General features: G+C 40.6%; 1 protein-coding gene across 1 annotated transcript; it reads left to right on the forward strand.

Annotated features, from left to right (window-relative positions):
• The first annotated feature begins 973 nt into the window (after positions 1 to 973).
• Positions 974 to 19,496, forward strand: LOC134532693 (cytochrome b5-related protein-like). Its single transcript, XM_063369400.1, has 5 exons — positions 974 to 1,286; positions 14,912 to 15,303; positions 16,697 to 16,888; positions 17,476 to 17,697; positions 18,688 to 19,496. Exons 1-5 carry the CDS (start codon positions 1,071 to 1,073, stop codon positions 18,989 to 18,991), a joined length of 1,326 nt encoding a protein of 441 aa, XP_063225470.1. The 5' UTR covers positions 974 to 1,070; the 3' UTR covers positions 18,992 to 19,496.
• The last annotated feature ends 1,632 nt before the right edge of the window (positions 19,497 to 21,128 follow it).

The following is a 21,128-nucleotide window of genomic DNA, read 5'->3' on the forward strand; positions in this document are numbered from 1 at the left end:
AATGGGCTGACAACAACGAGATAGTTCTAACAAGGACATCAACTACAGACAAACAACAAACTTGGATAATACAGCGACAAACCGAGGAACCCAGTGATTATACTAAAGAGATAATCTGGAAGCACAATGACAATACAGCAATGAAATTGAACAGATATTCTGGCAAAACAACGACGACAGCACAGACGGAATTCTCTGTGCTGCCTATACATTTAACATTTGACATCAGCTTATTTTGGTTTTTTGGGCGTAGTAGTGTCTTTTTTCTTGTCCATTCCTCAGGTTTTCTGTGGGACATACAGTGAAAACCTGTAAAAACCGTATGTCCCAAGAAATATTTTTGATCAATATGCAATGATGATTCTAAGAATTCATACAATTAGAATCAACAACCGTATTAATTTGGGGGTTCTAAAACCAGTCTCTTTCGAGTTGGGCTAGACTCTGTTTGTTAACAGAAAGGGGTCGTTACCACAACGCCGAAATACCACAACACTGAACGTACAATAACGCCGAATACCATAACGCCGAATACCAAATTGACCGCAACGCCGACAGCTATAAAACTGCTGTGTACTACAACGCCGAGATACAGTATCGCCGAAAAATGTTGCTGCGCGATGGGGGGGGGGGGGGGGCATTGGAGCAAAATGAAAAACAATTGAATGCATTTGTGTGTTAACCTCACCTAACCTAACCTTTGTAGCAGTCCTGCAATGACATTTTTCGGGGTTAATGTATTTCGGCGTTACTGTATTTTGGCGTTGTGGTACACAGCAGTTTTCTAGCTGTCGGCGATTTGGTCAATTTGGCATTTCGGCGTTATGGTTTTCGGAGTTATTGTACGTTCGGCGCTGTGGTGCGTCCCCAACAAAAAAAGACACACGGGCTGTTATCTCCGAAGTAAACAAACTTGTTTTTCGCAAACATCGCGCCCGCCGAAGACGGTGTCTTGACCACGCAGCCCGACCCCTGACCCTCGCGGCGCGATAGCCCTCCCCCGCGGGGTCGCGGAGGAGACGGTAGACGTCGTCGGCGGCGACAGTCTCCGCGACGGAGGTCTTCGAGCGATGGTGTACAAGAAGGGCTCGCCGTCCAGCCTGCCGGGGCTGTGGAAGTACCCCAGCTTCCGCAACGAGTCGCTCATCTCGGGCCAGCTCTGGCTCCAGGGCAAGCGGGAGGACGACGGCGCCGAGGGGCTGTGGCGGGTGCACGACGACCTCTACGACCTGTCCGGCTGGCTGGACCAGCACCCGGGGGGCGCCATGTGGCTGCAGCTCACCAAGGTACCGCCGCGGCGTGCGGTCCGGGCGCACGAGGGCCGCTGCCGCAACTCAGTATTGCCTATTTATTCTAATGTGCGTGTTTCTGAGCTATGTGTGTCCGACGTTGTTCGTTTCCAAGTTATTGGCGTGACAACGTCTTCTAATAAACCGATGAACGCCGGGGTGCACGAACGGAAAAAAGTGTCCCGTCGCGCACATCGTTCCGTTACGCTGTGTCCCCTTTACGCTCATTGTACGCTTGCTTCGCGTCTATCTCTCTTCCACTCGACCGTTTATAAAGTGAAGTGAAAAGTCAATGTGGTTTTCATAGCTTATTACAACAACAATAATTTCGGTAAATAAAGGTTAATTATTCTTGCATTTTAAAAAAAATCTGATTACTAGTATAATTTCAAGTATTTATTCGTTTATTATTAAAATAAAAATGATTCAATTTTATACATAAAAGTATGCAATAATCTCATCAATGTTTTGTTATGACGTTGTCACGTTAAACTATCGTCCGTAAACCGACTTTACAGACAAACAATTTTTTTTCTAAGTGACGACAGTTGTAAGTTGCGTGTTCCTAGGTTGTTATGGTTCTTAGATACGACGTTGTGTTTCAAAGTTATGATCTTTCTAGCTTATGACAGTTCTTACTTATGAGGATTTTTTTTTCGAGAGTTCTAAGTTATGACTATTCTAAGTTTTGTGTTTATATGTTATGTGTGTATCCCAGTGTACAAGAGTGGTGACGTAGTAGTGGGTGAACACTCTATACGCAGCGATGAGCCAGTTTTCTCAAGGGAAAAATTATTTTAAATATTAAGATAGTCTGTATTTTTATATTATTACTTTCATTCACACAACAAATTTTTCCTAAGTTTCAGTTTGACAAATGGTGATGCGAATACTTACAGGGACAAATGATTACTTTCATTCACCACCTGTCCTTGCGCGTTTTCAACTAAGACATGTGTGTACTTAATTATGACTGTTTACAGGCATCATTTAAATTTTTTGTTTATTTCAAGTTTTAAAATTATTGCTAATTAACTAGTTTCTCTAGTTTTGATAAGACGAATCGAACACTGGAAAAATAAATAGAATCTAGTAAGCCGCTGTACTGTTAATTATCTATGACATAAAAAAATATTTTTCTTTATTTTTCAATTTCAAGAATTTCTGAAATTGCTATAACTTTTAAATATGAGAATTAGATTTAGGTTTATTTTTTATTCCGTTGTTGCACAAAATGAATCTTGCCCAAACGAAGAAAACAAAATGGCGTATAGATAGTGACCAACTTGTTTGCTGCAAGGAATCTCGATTTATTTAATACGCGTGAAATCAATATGTAACGTTTTTAATGTACAAGACCATATATATTGAGATGTTTTCTATTAATCTCCCCTTGTTTTATTTTCTATATAACATGTTGCAAAGTCCTAATGAAAAACAGGGCTGCTATTACACATGCTAAAGAAAATATTTTTAGTTTTTTATATACATTTGATACACGTTTTATAAGTGTTTGATTATACGCCCAAATGGAAGATTAGCAATAAAACATATTATTCAATTATAAACATAGCTCATTTATTGACTGATGATACGTTTATGGTGTTTTTAAGCATAAAAAAAACATTTATTGTTGTCAATTTTATGACCATGCAGAGCGACTAAGAAGGAAAATTGAAAAGTTACAATAGCACGAGTGTCCACTGTGTACAGGGGGTAGCCACTTCTGCATTATTCCAATGGTAACTGGGTGAAGCTAATTGTTGCGCCATATTGGTTAGAATAGGGTTTAGCATTTCTCTGTCAGACTGAAGCGAGTTCTTCTGGAAGAACTTATCCGACAGCGTGAAGGATGATGCCCCGGACCTCGGCTGCTACAAGGCCTAGACCGTGTCTTGTGGCCTTGTCGGGGTCAGCCACGTGACGCTGTTATCTGCGAGCCGAGCCATCACGAGTGTTTTGTCTCAACAGTAAAATAGATAAGGAGTTTCAAAGTTTCCAATGTCGTCGATTGCAAACAAAAACGAATCAATTGTCGTCTTAAAACTTCAATTTAAAGTCAGCATTTAATTTTTATCAATTTAGAAAATCTTAGCAATAAGCGAATTAAAAAAAATCGGTTAAACTGAACAGTTATTATATTTAAATGTAGTGTTTTTATAGATAAGATTAATCGTTAGTTTGTCACATATCGTCATAGTTAACCTCGTTGAGTACTTAATCATATGATACAACCTCGCTGCGCGAGTCTCTAAAATTTTTTTTTTGTACAAATAACTTCTTTTACTCTGTGTCTGTAATATTTATAAAATTTACAGCCATCAAAAGTAGTACAAATTATCTACGTATCCTGCTGCGAATGTTTTTATGTCCACAGTGTTTGTAAACAACTCCATCTGGTTGCCAATTATCGTGATATTTTTTTTTTTTCAAATTGCAGTTGGAAAATTGTTACTGTGGCACTTTTATTGAAAGATTTAAAATTGGATATCAGTTAAATGACATGGACTATGTGTGCATTATAAGTGATTAATGGTTTAGGATCGTCAGATGACTTACGCTGTAGCTATAAATTTTGCTTAGAAACTTATTTTCTGAACGAAACAACTTTAAAATTTTAGTTACGATCACCTAGACTTGCAAACCTCCAGAAAAAAAAAAACATAAATAATTTTTGTAATAGTTTTAATACTGAACGTCATGGCGCTGCAGTCAAAAGTCCTCTAGGCCACTGGAGTGGAGCGTAATGAGCGGGAAATTCAAATTGGCGCGCTAATGTTCGTGCCTGTAGCTCTGCTAGGTTGCGTTTCCAGACATATTGTCGCGGGTTGAAATTTTGCAGGGTTGTTGAAATCAAATTTAGGGACTTTACTGACGGGACTCTGGGCTGGCTGCTCTGTTCACTCGTCAGCGCAAGTGGCGTGACCATGTAATTGGGGCACGGGGCCGGCGCGGCGCGCTGCGGGCTTGCAGAATTTTGTTTGTTTGTTTGGCCGCGCGCTGGCGCAGCCACGGGCCGCAGTTACTGGGGCGCGCTGTCGTAACAAGCCGCGCGGTGTGGCCTGCACATCGGGGTAGAGGGGGGGTAGTCTTCCCAGATGTTCTAGTTAGTTGTTTAGTAAATTTGACTTCAATAACGAGCTTTTGTTATGGTAGGCGCGGCAGGGCGCGCGAATTTAAGCGCAAGTGATTGGTGACTCGGGGCTCACTCAGGCGGAGGCTATGCGTCTCACCTGTGGTCACGAGTTGTTAGTTCGTTCGTGATGTAGGAATTCAGGCTCACTCAGGCGGAGGCTATGCGTCTCACCTGTGGTCACGAGTTGTTAGTTCGTTCGTGATGTAGGAATTCAGGCTCACTCAGGCGGAGGCTATGCGTCTCACCTGTGGTCACGAGTTGTTAGTTCGTTCGTGATGTAGGAATTCAAGCTTTCGGGCGGAAGCTATGGTCGACGCCAGAGGCCACGAGTCGTTTAATTTAAGTTAGGTCATAATGTAGTCGTCAAGCTTTCGGGCGGAGGCTATGGCCCTCGTCAGGGGTCACGCGTCATAGTTTTTAAAATGTAATGTTCGTTCGGGATTTCAAGGGCAGGAGAGGCCCCTACGTTATTTTTTTAAAGTAATCGATCAAGAAAGGCTTTTCGGAAAATGTGAGTATGGACTTATCTTTGTTTTAATTTTAAGTATTAATTATGATTTGAGGTATTCGGAAGGACTAGGGAAGTGTTTAGTGAAGTTCTCTCATTCTCTCTCTTGTAAGGTCGTTCAATCGTTAAGGAAGTAAAGAGATTATTGTTTTAAATTGTAATCCCGCTATTTAAATGTTCTTTAAAATGATGTTGAGTATTTGACTTTAAGAATAAAATAATTTTAATTAAGTATTATGTTATTTTGCAAAATCTCCTTAGTTCAGCTCTCACCAGACATCCTGTACGGGATGACGAACCTATGATCCTAGGTACAGTAAAGTATTTTATGAAGTTAAGACTAGTTGATGCCAAGCGAGTTGTTTCTATGTAAAGAGCTACGATTCTCGCCCCCCCCCCCCCCCCTCTGAAGGTGGATCGTGACAGAAATGGTAGAGTTCGCCGGATAGGTTCTATTTCTGGAGAGAGAGAGAGGTAGATTTTTATGTTTATTATTAAGTTAGTTTCAGCTTCTGATAGCAGGTTATTAAGAGTTTACTTGAGGAGAGGATTACGGAATTTTAGTCTATAGTGGAGGAAGTCTTTGAGATTTTTTTTTTGACGTAACAGATGTTTATTTGAGGATACTTGTAAGGATAAAGTTTATAGTGATAAGTTGTTTTAAGTCGTTGAATTTATTGTAGATTTATATCGGGGATTATTACGTGAGGAGAATACGTTATAAGTTAAATGCTTATTAGAGATAATGCAAGTGGTTTAATTTAATTGAAGTTCATTTTAAGATTGTAGGTTAAGAGAATTATAATTTAAAATAAAGTTTTTTGTCGTAAATAGGAATTATTTTCAAGTGAAGTTTGTTTTGTTTTCGTGCGCGTAGGAGACGAGACGTACGAATTAAATCAGTCGAGGGAAGGATAAACGTTAGAAAGGAATTAAAGAGAAAACGAGAGTTTATGTAAAAGAGAGTTATAGAATTTATAGTGATGTTTTGTTTTAATTAGAAAAATGTTGAGAGTTGTTTCAGAACGACACGTCAGTGGACGTGGCAGAATGAACACGTGACGGGGAGGTGCTGAGACCTAGCGGAGAACGGAGGAACCGCAAGCGAGGGTTGGCGCACCTGATGGAATTCGGTGACGTCACGGGCTCATACGGAGACGTGGACGGCCGTGACCTTGTTTTGATCAGCTGTACGGTAACTTAGCGATAAGAAAATAGACTATTGGTTAAATAAATTTAAATTTAAGTGTGTTTTAGAAGAAGAGGAACTTTCAGTATGTAAGTAATTTATTTTAAGAAGTGTATGATGTATAGGCTAGAAGTGTTTCGTTGTAAGTTGTTTATGTTTTTGTTAGTTAAATTCTACCTCGGTTTTAAAAATATTTTTTTGGGATTTGTAAACATTATTAAGGAGGTACACTATAAAATCGATAAGCATTGAGAAAACTGGGAAGGCTAGATTTTGTGTGTAGAGGGAATTTACTCCAAAAGAACAGAGAGACAAAATTAATGTTTTCTTTAGGGCGAGGGACCCTAAGGTGAGGTGTTGTGTCCCTGGGAAGTAGGGATTGTAGAACAGACCCATAGGAGATGGGCTATCTACGTGAATTAAGGGTTAGGAGAATCCTGAGTGTTGTTAGTAGTTTGGGGCAGGAGTTCCCCATGGTAGTACCGAAGTGGCTATCCTGTATGGGATAGGGTACCATTTCAATGAAGTTTGTTGGTGGGGTTAGAGCCCCCTGTGTAGTGGGCCTATAGCAGATAGGCACTACAGTGAAATTTTTGGTTATTTTGTGAGGTAAATTCCCTGGAGGTTAAGTAAGATTGGATTCAGTTAGGAAGGAGGGAAATGAGAAACATTGCTGTAGAGAGTTAGTGTACTTGCCTAATGTGAAATTGAATTTTACTAAATTAATTTAGGAGAAAGTTTTGTTCGGTAAATAAATAATAATGGAAGATAGCTAGATAATTAATTAATTTTTTTTGAGTAAGGTGTTTTAAGTAATGAAATAAAATAAGGTGAAGTAATTTGAATAATTGGGGAGGAGTTTCTTTAAGAGTTTAGATAATTGTTTTTGAATTTATTGAGATATTCAGCCAGTGGAGTTTGAGTATGAGAGATACAGTGAGATTTTAAGGAAATCGGTTGTTTTTAATTAGGACAAATGAGATTTTATGATTAAGAGTCAGTAAGCATAGTTAAAATTTACGACATGATATTTGTTGACAGTTTACAGTTATTAAGGAGAAAACAGAGTAATCTATTTATTTTTATTTTAATGGTTTGAAGATAAGATTATGAATTTTTTTTTGGAAGTTTCTTTGGCATGTTGGAATAATTTTTTTTGATTTTTAGAATTTACAGAGAAAATTTAATTGATTTACATTAGTTTGGAAGTATGGAGGTTTAGTGTTCGATTAGCCCTAACTTGATGGTCGGATCCCAAAAGAATGCCGTAAAACCGATAGCCAATTGAGAGGAATGCTGTAGGCGCTTGTGTAGAGAGGGGTTGTGGGAAAACTCCTTGGGACTGATGGCAGATCAGGGGCCCTAAATAGTGTGTGATGCTGTAAAACCAGTGCAGAGAAAGCCTGGTATGCTTAAATTTTTTTTGGGCACAGGTTAGGTAAACCTGGGGTTCCATGGGATTTAGTCATGTTAGCTGCTGTGAGACATTAAGATTTCCAGGCTCCATAGTAAATTCAATGTAAATTTTTGTTTTCTTAAAATAATAAATTTGTTTTTAATTTTTTTGAGATATTTGATTTGTAACAGTGAATACAGACCCCGAGGAATAAGAGTCATGCTGTGAGAGGAGAAGGTGGTAGGCCTAAAAGGGTACAGGCACCACAGAGGTTATGTGCATTGCATAATTTAAATATAAGGAAACTTGAGAATTTGAAATTTTGTTGTTGGGTTGTACACCCATAAGAAGAGTATAGGCAGAATTTTTATTGTTATGAGATGTCTAATTTAATTGAAAAGAAGAAAGTTTAAAGATGCAAGGTAACATTATTATTGTAATAATTGAAAGAGATTAAGAGGTAGAGAGAAATAGGCAGTTTTTGTTTGTAAGTACTAAAGTTTACAAATAGAAATTTAGTAACTAAGAATGAATAATAAGTTAAGTCTAGTGTAAAAGTTTTTTTTTTAAGTTTGTTAAGTTAAGAGTCACAAGTAAATTTTTTTTTTAGAGAGAATGTCTTTGATAGGAAGTATTAGAAACTTATGGGAAGTTTAGGGTAACATAAATAATGTAGGTAATGAATAATAAATAGATGGTAGGTCTTAAGTTAGGATTAACATTTGAAGCAGAATTTAATTAAGAAGAAGGAAAATAAATAGGCCTAATGAAAAGAACAAAAAAGGATTTTATGGTAAAGCATTTTTTTTAAGTAATAAACAATGAATAATAATGTTGTTTCAGGGTAATGTGTACTAATAATACAATTTTTTTTTTAGGACCAAAGAACAGGAATTATGTAATTTAAATTAACATGTATTTTTGAAACTGTTACAGATTCCTTAAGATGAGCTGAGCAGCAGTCCAGTTTACAAGATGACAAGAGTTCGAGAGACAAGATACAAGATCACTGAAACAAGAGCCAAGACTGAAGATTCAAGAGAAGAGAAAGCTGGCAGCCATGGACTTACAAGTGGAGATTAATAAGGTCATGTAAAGTTTTATTTTTTTTTATGGAAGACAGTAACTGGAGTTTTTTTTGTTATAAACATTATTTACAGAACTTTTTAGGTTATAGTAATGTAATGGAACTAGTGAGTTGTGGTAGCTGTCAAAAAGAACTAATACCTTAAGTTTAATTTTTAAAGTTAATTTTCTTAATTTACAGAGGGATTAGTAGTTTTTTTAAACCTTATTTAGGTTGGAATTTAAATACAATAGCTTATTATAAATGTGTACGAACAGTTCAAGTTCACAGTACTGATAGGTAGGTCAGATGATCTTATTGATTTTGATGATTTGTTGTTTTGAGTTGATTTTTAGGTGTTGTGAATTAGACAATGAAATAGTTCTGAAAACTTAAATTATTTCAAGCTAAGAAATAGTAAAGTTAATTGTAACTCAAAGGACACCAGAATTTAATTTTTTTTTGAATTAGTAATGTTTGAAAATTTTATACTTTACAAGAAAGGTTATAAACAAACAGATCGGATGGAACAAGGATGCAGTAAATCACAATTTCATTTAGAATTATTGATTAGCTTTTGAGGTTATGAAGTAAAAGTAATTATAGTTTAAAAGTTTGAATAAAAAAAAATGTTTTTTTTTATTTGTTTGAAATAGAAAGTTTAAAAGTTAATTAGTCATGATCTAGGTGGGTGATGGGGTGGGAATTGGCCACTCTTTTTCCCTATAACCTCCCTAACATGGCCTTCTATTACAACTAACAGAAATAAAGAAGAAGAAAAATGAAGAATTATTAGTTAGAATGTTTCTTTCATGAAGATACCTGATGAACTTTTACTGTTTGGAAGAATAGAAGCAAGGTTAGTCAGATATTTGTACTCAGAAGAAGAAGAAGATAAAGCAGTTTTATGACTCGACAAGCCAGAGATTGGTGTTTCCCCTCTGCGCTTCTATTGACTACGTTGTTTACTCTCATGGGATAGCTGGTTCGGCACCATGGAGAGAGATTGGTGGGCATTGTGGTTGCCCCCAGAAGAAAAGAAGAGTAGAAGAGGTTATGGGTGGGTCATGTGAACTGACCTTCAACCCAGTTACTTCGTGGGGACTATTTGCTGTATAGAGAAGATCAAGACTCAAGAGGTAGGGAAAATCATTGGAGGTCATGTTTCCCTTCCTTAAGTTTTTCCTATCAAATTATTTGCCTGATTAGATTATGCTAAGGGTGGGATAATTTATGTTAGCAGTTGAATTAATTAATTTTATTTTTTTGTGTGTTTGCATCCTTGCCCATCGATTGCAGTTTAGTAGTTAGTTTTGTATTTGTCAGGCGTGATGGTAATGCCTGTTGATGATGTTTCAGAATTGTAATCTGTTCGTGATGAGGATGGCACAACTCCGAAGCAGATGTGGGGAGAAGTTGTGAGCTGCCCTGGAAGCCAGTCCAGTAGCTGTTGGAGTTGAGTGGTGTTTGCTGATGGCCAGCCCAGGGAGCTACTCTTCTCGACAACACTGACTTCGAGGAGTTGCACCAACCTTCACGAGATAAGAGTTTAATTAATTGAAACACTGTAAGGACACTTAATTTTTTTTGAAGAACGAAAGAAGTATGGTAATAAACGGAAACTGAAAAAAAAAAATAATAATTATCAAGAATTTGCACATTGTTTAACGAATACTGAGAAACTAAGAACAGTAATTTAATTTGTAAAGAGAGCTTCACTAACAGAACAATTTTTTTAGAATTGAGAACTCGAGCCTCTGAAGGTTCCTGTGAGAACAAACCAGATAAAAGTTTTACATTTAATTTTATGAATACTTGTTGTTTTAAAATAAATCTTATGCAGAATCTAGATGTATGTTCAGACAGCAAGGAACTAAGAAAATTATTATTTTTGTGAAATGAGGAATTTATAGTTATGGTTTAATGGAAAAAGACAATTTGTAATTTTGAGGTAGCTCGATGGGGCTCGAGCTCTGTGAGAGGAGGGTTATGTCGCGGGTTGAAATTTTGCAGGGTTGTTGAAATCAAATTTAGGGACTTTACTGACGGGACTCTGGGCTGGCTGCTCTGTTCACTCGTCAGCGCAAGTGGCGTGACCATGTAATTGGGGCACGGGGCCGGCGCGGCGCGCTGCGGGCTTGCAGAATTTTGTTTGTTTGTTTGGCCGCGCGCTGGCGCAGCCACGGGCCGCAGTTACTGGGGCGCGCTGTCGTAACAAGCCGCGCGGTGTGGCCTGCACATCGGGGTAGAGGGGGGGTAGTCTTCCCAGATGTTCTAGTTAGTTGTTTAGTAAATTTGACTTCAATAACGAGCTTTTGTTATGGTAGGCGCGGCAGGGCGCGCGAATTTAAGCGCAAGTGATTGGTGACTCGGGGCTCACTCAGGCGGAGGCTATGCGTCTCACCTGTGGTCACGAGTTGTTAGTTCGTTCGTGATGTAGGAATTCAGGCTCACTCAGGCGGAGGCTATGCGTCTCACCTGTGGTCACGAGTTGTTAGTTCGTTCGTGATGTAGGAATTCAGGCTCACTCAGGCGGAGGCTATGCGTCTCACCTGTGGTCACGAGTTGTTAGTTCGTTCGTGATGTAGGAATTCAAGCTTTCGGGCGGAAGCTATGGTCGACGCCAGAGGCCACGAGTCGTTTAATTTAAGTTAGGTCATAATGTAGTCGTCAAGCTTTCGGGCGGAGGCTATGGCCCTCGTCAGGGGTCACGCGTCATAGTTTTTAAAATGTAATGTTCGTTCGGGATTTCAAGGGCAGGAGAGGCCCCTACGTTATTTTTTTAAAGTAATCGATCAAGAAAGGCTTTTCGGAAAATGTGAGTATGGACTTATCTTTGTTTTAATTTTAAGTATTAATTATGATTTGAGGTATTCGGAAGGACTAGGGAAGTGTTTAGTGAAGTTCTCTCATTCTCTCTCTTGTAAGGTCGTTCAATCGTTAAGGAAGTAAAGAGATTATTGTTTTAAATTGTAATCCCGCTATTTAAATGTTCTTTAAAATGATGTTGAGTATTTGACTTTAAGAATAAAATAATTTTAATTAAGTATTATGTTATTTTGCAAAATCTCCTTAGTTCAGCTCTCACCAGACATCCTGTACGGGATGACGAACCTATGATCCTAGGTACAGTAAAGTATTTTATGAAGTTAAGACTAGTTGATGCCAAGCGAGTTGTTTCTATGTAAAGAGCTACGATTCTCGCCCCCCCCCCCCTCTGAAGGTGGATCGTGACAATATAAACATCAATGAAAATTGCTTGTTTTGGTATTTCCAGCGATCCATTATATGTATGCCCCGTTGTTCACGAACATACTTTTCGAATTCGAGTTTTGTCTTCGAGAAAATTTGTTAGGAAGCATTGTACTGGGTTACAAACAGAAAGCGAGGTGAGTCGTGCTAACATCTGTTTTTATTGCATCACTGTCTCTGCTATCAAAATGTACGCAAAGACCCCGTATACAAACTGTAAAAGAATACAATCAGTAGTTAACACTACTTCTTATTCTCATCAAAACACATTTCTGATCAAAAATAAAAGCTTTTAAAAACATATTGCATTAAAAAAAATAATAATCCCTTTAAATATGCGAGCATTGGTGTACATGGAAAATCAAATAAAGTTATATTTAAATGTTTGAATTCCTGAAAATACAATAATATTAGCAAAACTGAAGGCAACTAATTAAAAATTAAAATGTAAATCAAACAATCATTATAAAGGACATGCTCCATACTCGATATTAAACTAACATTAAGATAGTTCATACAAAATTACACTAAGTACAAAAATCTCAGCTGTGTTGATAAGCTGTTCCAGTCTAGACTTTTACCTGACTATACACATCATGAGCAGTGGTATAATTTATGTTACAAAAGTTTCCGCTCCCAAAGTTTGGTGCTTTAAAGATAAGAAATTAGTCGCCTCAAGGGTCCTCAAACCGCTGTGCAACACCTCGGCGACTCCCCAAGTCCTCCAAATTAACTTTCCTCAGCAAAAATGGCTAAGTTCCGCGTATTCTTCGCTAAGCTTCTGTCGCCCAAGTGACAATACTTGGTCGTCGACACCCCGAGGTATTCGCGGCGGCATGGAGCGAGGCAGCGGCGCCAGCTCTTCCACTCGGTGGACTGCGGCTGGGCGACTGCCAGGCGGGCTCATACGTCCGGATAGCGGCGGCAGCTTCTCTCACCATCCAGAACAGGAAGTGTCATGGCGGCGGCACTAGGAACACTTTTCATGCAGCGGAGCATTTCTTATACAAGCAGCCACACTGGTAGCCTACCTAACAGGGACGGTATCAACAATGGCTTAGCTACCGGCGGCAGAACAAACACTTCAAAGTTACGTAAAAAAAAAAAAAAAATAGGGAAAGAAGAGAATGTTGCGATATCTGGCGGAAAACAATTTTTTTATACTAGAAGTGTCTCGTTTATCCGACCTTCGCTTATCTTACATTCTTTATCAACTGACGTCTTGCCGAAAAAAAAAAAAACACTTATCGGCAAAAAGAACTGTGTGTTTGCGAGCTTGGATGAAGTCTATTTTTGTGTTGCTCCTGACGACCGCAACTATTTAGTTAGCCCAAATATTTCAGATTAGTTTTGTTATTTTTTTGTGTTGTTTGTAAGACATGATTATTAGGTTTTTAAAGTGTATTATTATTACATAAATGACCATAGTAAGCTTTCACTTAACACCTCCCTTTTATGCGACATTTTCACTTAACCGACGTTTTTCCGGCCCTTGTTTGTCAAATAAGCTGGACTCTACTATTGTACTGGAGTCTGATTCCAGGTGGAAAACTAATGTTCGCATGGGCCTAAGTGTGTGTACGATAAGGCCAGTATCACACCGCGCTGATGAATCCAACGGGTTGTCAGTTTCCACTCGTCTATTTCTTCTAGATCGAATATTCACTTTTTTTTTCTTCTCGATTTTGACAAATATTTTACTTAGTGGATCTTCAGAGACCAGCGTTGTGTGCTCTAAGAAAAGCAGTAGGAAGAACAACCAGCCAATAAACGCTGCGGAACTTGTGGCCGCAGCGGTGGAACGGCCTAAGGCAACGAAAGGTGTCATGAAAATGAAGAGATTCACTGTTCAGGAAACTTATGACATCAACACCATCTAGCTCACAGACAACACCATACAATAATAACTAATTTTCAAATTAAAATAAATAAAAATATTTGCCAACATTTTCAAATAACTTACTAAGTGAGCAAAGTGATTTTTTTTACAGTACGACCAAGTCCAATTTACCAGATTAAAAAATTTTTTATAGCATAGGAAGAGTCCTGAAAAAATTTGCGGATTCATTTCGCGATAGGCTAGAATCGAAATACATTTGCCATCTTACTGCTTCAGTGATTGGGGGCCACAATTTATCTTAAGGACTCTGGGCTATTCAAAAATTGCGTCATGAGCATCCCAGTGAACAGCTATCACGAATCAGTAGCCAATGCGCGATGTAATTTTCCCGAGTCATAGAGGATCATGGATTAATATTACCCCCCTTAAATAATTGCGTGTATGATTTCATTTTGAATTTATTTAAATAGTAGTTTTATTTATGATAGAGTAGCAAAAGCTTGTAATTACGTGATCTAATAATTTGGGGTTGGATGGGGATTTAAAAATGTTAAAACCACGACACTTTTTGAAATTTGGCGCTGGGCTTGATGTAGGGTTATGGGTAGAGACCGGAAAAATTCGTGGATTCAATTCGTGATAGGCTGAAATTCAAACATGTGTTCAATTCTGCTGGTTCTGCTATCGGCTCGCAGTTTAACTGGAGCTCTCTGGGCCAATGAGAGACTATCGACCAAAGAAGCGTCGAATCACAAGCTACCCAGTGGGAGACGCCTCACAATTTAGTAACCCAATGAACACGCATTGTTTACTTGCGAAATGCAGAGGATAACGGAGGCTATCCTAGAGGTCATTGAATCCGCGAATTTTTCCGGTCCTTAGTTATGGGTAGAGATCCGGAAAATTCGCGGGTTCAATGACCTCCAGGATAGACTCCAATATCCTCTACACACTAAGGCAAATGCCAACTGTTCATTGGCTGCTGACTTGTGAGTCATCTCGAGTGCGTTGCCTGTGATTCGACACTTCTATGAGTGAGGGTCTCTAATTGGCCCTCAGTCCTCCAGATTAACAGTGAACCAATGACAGAAGCAGCACTAAGGTATAATTATTTGAATTTTAGCATAACACGAAATGAACCCGCGAATTTTCCGGGTCTCTAGTTATGGGACGTTCGGTATGACACGGAGTTGTCCAGTAACACTAGGCCATGGGCACCGGACGGACTTGCCCAGGGCACGGACATCACCGAGGCGTTCGAGTCGCACCACGTCTCCGAGCTGCCGGAGAAGATGCTGGGCGGGTTCCGGGTGCGAAGCGCGCGCACCAGGCGCAACTCGCCCTACTCGTTCCGCGAGGACGGCTTCTACCGCACGCTGAAGCGGCGCGTGCGGCGCGAGCTGGCCGGCATGCGACCCTCCTGGCCGCACCCGTCCAAGCTGCTCATCGACCTGCAACTGGCCGCCACGCTGGGAGCAGCCGCGCTCGCCGCCGCCAGGGACAGCTACCTGCTGGGCGCGCTCGCCGGCCTCTTCCTCGCATTCCTCGTCGTCATGGCGCACAACTTCGTGCACCTGCGCGACAACTTCCGCATGTACTACTTCGACCTCTGCCTCATGTCCTCCAGGTACCGTGGTCTTCACCTTGCCCGGCAACTTCCATGTACTTTTTAGACCTCTGCCTCATGTCCTCCAGGTACCGTGGTCTTTACCTTACTTGGAAACTTCCATGTACTTCTTCGACCTCTGCCTCATGTCCTCTAGGTACCGTGGTCTTCACCTTGCCTGGGAGCTCCTGTGTACTTCTTAGACCTCTACCTCATGTCCTCCAGGTACCGTGGTCGTCACCTTACCTGGCAACTCCCATGTACTTCTTAGACCTCTACCTCATGTCCTCCAGGTACCGTGGTCTTTACCTTACTTGGAAACTTCCATGTACTTCTTCGACCTCTGCCTCATGTCCTCTAGGTACCGTGGTCGTCACCTTACCTGGGAGCTCCTGTGTACTTCTTAGACCTCTGCCTCATGTCCTCCAGGTACCGTGGTCTTCACCTTACCTGGGAACTTCCATGTACTACTTCAACCTCTGCCTCATGTTCTCCAGGTACCGTGGTCTTCACCTTACCTGGTAGCTCCTGTGTACTTCTTAGACCTCTGCCTCATGTCCTCTAGGTACCGTGGTATTCACCTTACCTGGAAACTTCCATGTACTACTTCGACCTCTGCCTCATGTCCTCCAGGTACTGCAGTCACCCCCTTGGCTGGAAACTTACATGTACTTCTTAGACCTCTGCCTCATGTCCTCCAGGTACCGTAATCGTCACCTTGCCTGGCAACTTCCATGCACTTTTTCGACCTTTGCCTCATGTTCTCCAGGTATTATAGTCATCTCCTTACCTGGTACCTTTCATGTACTATTCCTCTGGGGTCGTCACAACCGAATCATTAATGTAATCCATAACTATTTGGCAGACACTGGGCTCCGGCGACATTAGTTAGGGAATTAAATTTTTCACAACTTCCTTTATGGCATCTCACACCATTATGTCCAATTTTAAATAAAATTGAAGATGGTCGATTTGGAGCTATTTTCAGAATTTGGTAAGGATATATGTTATGACCCTGTGATAAATTACCTAACATGCAATGTTGATTAACTATGGTGTAGGATTGGTACTTTACTAAACTAATTGAACAAACTAGAATTTAGATCTCACACTTTTCGCTTCATTTTTAAGGCTTTCATTACCTACCATGTAGTATCCTTGACTTATTTTTAAAATGTGATTATGGGATTTATTTTTATTTTTTAGTCAACAGACTGAAATAAAAATTTTGTGACAGTAAAGTTTGTTTGTTGATGGATTTTTGTCCAGCAAATCTCACAACAAAATTTAACATCTAGGAAGAGAGTCTGTCCTATTCATGTCAGAACTTCTGTTCACAAATAATAATTTTATTCAGAGCTGCTTAGAGCACGAATTGACCCATATAATAATTGGCAAAATTTCAATGTTGCAGGGACTGGAGAATAACTCACGCTCTTAGTCACCATCTGTACCCAAACACACTTCTGGACCTGGAAGTCACCCTGATGGAACCGTTGTTGGAGTGGCTGCCGTATGAGACGAAGTCTACGACCCAGAGATATATCTCTTGGCTATACAGTCCACTTCTCTACAGCTACCTGTTTCATGGACAGCTTGTACTCAGGTAATATTGACAAGTTTTTGGAAATGATCAGTACTTTCTCCAGTATATACATTATGCTTGCATTATGGTCGTTATAATGACATGTCAAAAAAAATTATACTTAGAGCAATGCCATAAAACAGTATTCTTGCAACGAAAAAAAATCATATCTGTGGAACGAGTTTATATCAATTGCAGTTAGCTATAACACTGAAATAAACTATTAAAACGAATTAGGTGCATTGTTAATCTAATTTTAAACATGGGTTTATTGTGTATACACTGACAAGAATTATACTTAGATTAGTTATTTTAACTGATTTAAGGTATCATGTACATACATAAATATTTGTTTTATTTATTTAATAATTTTTTTAACTGGAAAGTCTGTAAACCTCTTAACATGTATATGTTTTTACTTATTTCTACACATGATTATAAAACAAGTATTTTTTTCTACTTTTTCTAAAATAGGATAGTGGTGAACTAGGAGGCATTATTTATTAATTGGTGACATAGCTTGTAAACCCTGAAGTGCCAATTTTGGAAATAACTACGATGTTAGACTATCATGACCAATGTTTACTGATGATAATAAATTCCTGCAGGTTGACGCTATTCTTCCACGGGTACCTCGACGTCCTACGAAAGAGCGACGCAATCGCGTTGATCCTGCCGGCTGTGATGTACTTCCTGGGAGGCGCTGGCTTCCTCCAGACACTCCTTATGTGGTCTTGGATCATACTCACGGCAAGCTTCTTCTTCGGCGTGATCGGCATCAACGGGGCGCACCACCACCCCGACGTCTTCATGGACGGCGATGCACCCAGGTAAAGCTCCTGGGTCGAGGTCACGTCCTTGTAAGTGATGGCGTGTCCGACATGCCTTATTGCAGCCGCCTTAATGTTCCTCGACATCATCAAATGTTGTGAAAGTGGTCCCTGGTGAGTTTGAAAGACCTTCTCTGCAGACAACGGCATTTGGTCTGGAAATTTTGTCTGGGAGGTCTGCACTACTGGGCCCTCGGGCCGTTGGGTCCCAAAGACTTGGTTTCACTGGAAGATCCAGTGATATGATGGCAATGACTAGTCTGGGCGCGGCCTCTGCTCTGGGAAGGGTAACGACCGGGCCGAAAGATTGCTGTAAGCTATAGGGCGGTGGGGTTAGGTTACCAAGGTGTTCACTGTGGTCTGGACTGGAGCAGTTAGCGTGTTAGCCCACGGGCTAACAGACTACATAAGCTCTGCGAGTGCATGAAAAATCAAGGCAATAGTGCGGGGTGACCCTTGATGATTCTGGAAGTCCTCCCTGAGATTACCTGTACCGGTCCAGGGACACACGGCGAGGACTCGCACTGATAGTTGATGTCTCTGATAGCTTATAACACGCTTCCAAGGAGTCCTTAATACGTTGACGGGCGGACACAGTGAGAGGGGATACAGTTCCGGTACCAACCTGGACAGCTAGTAGAAATTGGATGCATTCCGGCCAGATCACAGGCTCTCTGGTTTTTCTGTAGGATCCCAGAGATGTAATATAGGTACTTGGTTAAGCGTGTTGTGATACTCTTTGGATGAGGTTTCCTTTGAGACGTCCCCAGGTTGGCTGAATGGGTTAGAGGGAAAGTGGTGGCAATGGCGCTGGTATGAGTTGCCCCAACCCCGTACAGGTGGTTTCCAGCCCCTTCCCAGAGAGCAGTTAATTTTAGATCTTGCACGAGCAGCTTTGTTCATCGAGCATTCCGTGGTCATGTCGATCTGGCCGACAGGCCCGGCTAGAGGGGTTGGGGATGGCGCGCCAAAGAGCAAGCAATGTTCCAGGGAGGACACGGACTGGGGCCTGGCGCAGCTGGACACGCTGAAAGACCGCACGGACGTGTCTCGCAACCTGTTCCTGGCGCTGACGCAGTTCGGCCACCACTACCTGCACCACCTGTTCCCCACCCTGGACCACTGCGTCCTGGGGGAGCTCTACCCGGCGGTGGAGCGCACCTTGGCCGAGTTCGGCGAGAAGTACGACACCACCACGGTGTGGGACATGCTGAGGGGCCAGTTCGTGCAGCTGGCGAGGACCAGCCCGAACGTGCGGCCCGCCGGCTACAAGAGCAGTGCCAAGGCCGCCTAGCTGCTTCCAGCTACTGCTAGCCGTCACATCGCACATTTCTAATAAAAACTAACAAATAAATAACCTCACTGGTTTAATAATACCTAGAGACACGGAAATTTCGCGCTTTCATTTAGTCGCAAGTTAGAATGCAAACCTTCACACTCTCGCACTGTGTTCATGATTGGACCGCAGTTATTTGGACACGCCCCTCTACGACCATGAGCCAACGACGCCCAGCCAGGAGAGAAGTAAGCGAATCGGGTAGTGCCGATTAACAAGCATAAACATGCCCTCGCTAAGAAATCAACCAATGGGAAAGCGAACATGGGTTGAGTACACCTATTACCTTATATTCTACTTTGAAGCCAGATGAATCTGCGAAATTTCCGGGTCTCTAATAATACCTCAATTTGTGCGTTAAAAGGTAATTATTTGTAGAAACAGATTATGTGTGTCTATACAAATATTTATATGTAGGAAGGCATATAAATGGGCATTCTATTAAAATAATAATAATAATAAAGGCCCTCATGGATTATTTTTCGACGGTACAAATAATAATTAGTTAATTTTTTTAAGAAGTTGTAGAAACCTAAATTTGTATAGGGAAAAAAACTTTTTTTTTTCTTTCATGTATGGAAATTTCAACATTGCCATGAAATAAAGAACTAAAACGGCATAGGAATCCAGGATTATATTTTCGGGCTATTCCGAGCTGATCCAAGCAAGTAATGATGTTGACATATTCGGGAACAGACTGCAAGAATGTGTTCGTTGGGACCTCCTGAGCACACAGCTGAGCGTCGGGCGCGGATAAGGCGGGCGAGGCTGATCAGCGGGGCGGACGCTTCAAGGTCACCCGAAGGCCCTCCCCGGGGAGTGTCCGCCAGGGCGCCGGGACGCCGCGCGTCTTCTTGGCGGGAGAACGGGCCAACCGACATCAGAGCCGACCACACCATTTGTCCCGGAGAAGGGCGTGTGCCCCGTTGCAGGCCATTATTTCATTTTTTTACGTTTAACACTGTTGAATTTACAGACTTTTCGAGTGGCCGAACTACAACAAAATGAATATATATATATATATGTATATATATATATATACACACACACACAGTGACTACTTTTCTCATAATTAGCTGGGAAAGTTGAATTTGTAAAAAAATTTGTGACGTATAGACATGAATAACCAAATGGAACCAATATCTGAAAATTTTTGGGTTTAAAGTTGGCTACTGCGAGGTATGGTTTTAAATTATTTCAGAAAAAAATTATTCAGGTTTATTAAGAATTTTAAAATAATAAAAATTTTAACGATTTTAAAACACCAGATAAAAATTTTTTTTCTGATTTAATTAAACGATATCAGATAGCAGCCAGTAAAATCTAATTTAAATCTAAAAGGTTACACTTTTGTTTTCCATTTCATTCTCCTTATCCATACTGCACAGAAACGTTAAAAATTTAACTTTGCCAGGTAATTATGTAAAATTTATGCGATGTGTATGCATCTTAATTTTGTGAAAGTGCAGCCACTGAAAACGTCGGCAGGTTTGACGGAGCGGAATGTAAATATAAAATAACGAACCGGAACGGGACACAGCCCACGCTCTTAAGGCCTTTCTCACACTATGCGGTTGAACCGGAGCGTTTGCCAGTTTACAGTCGAAGATTTCTTCTGGATCAAGCGTTCACATTTTCGACTTTGATAAATTCGCTCATATAGCATTCTTGACAGACCTGCATTGTGCACTCCAAGAAAAGTTGGTCGAAAGAATATTCAACCGAAAAACGCCGCGGAAGTGTTAGCCACAGCAGCGGCAGAGACGCTTGTTGTGTGACACGGGTCTCTGTGACCAACGTAACAGGTTACCAAGATGTAGGTACATGCGGTCCGTACTCAGGCTGCCCTTAAAACACATCTGTGTTGGTTTTGTCTACTAAGAATCACAACGCCGCCCAAAAATCCGGAGAAAGTAGGACAGATTGAAACTGTACATTTAACATTCGGTCTCACGAGCCACGTTTCTTATTTAGTTTTTTTATGAAGAGCTATTGTTTGAGGACTTTATCTGTAAATTCATTACGATGGCTCTCTTGCAGTTCATGTTTCTTCTCAACTTTTCTCAACAGATATTTAGTAAATATTATCTTAGAG

The sequence above is a fragment of the Bacillus rossius genome, chromosome 6, assembly GCF_032445375.1.
Source record: "Bacillus rossius redtenbacheri isolate Brsri chromosome 6, Brsri_v3, whole genome shotgun sequence".
NCBI lineage: Eukaryota > Metazoa > Arthropoda > Insecta > Phasmatodea > Bacillidae > Bacillus > Bacillus rossius.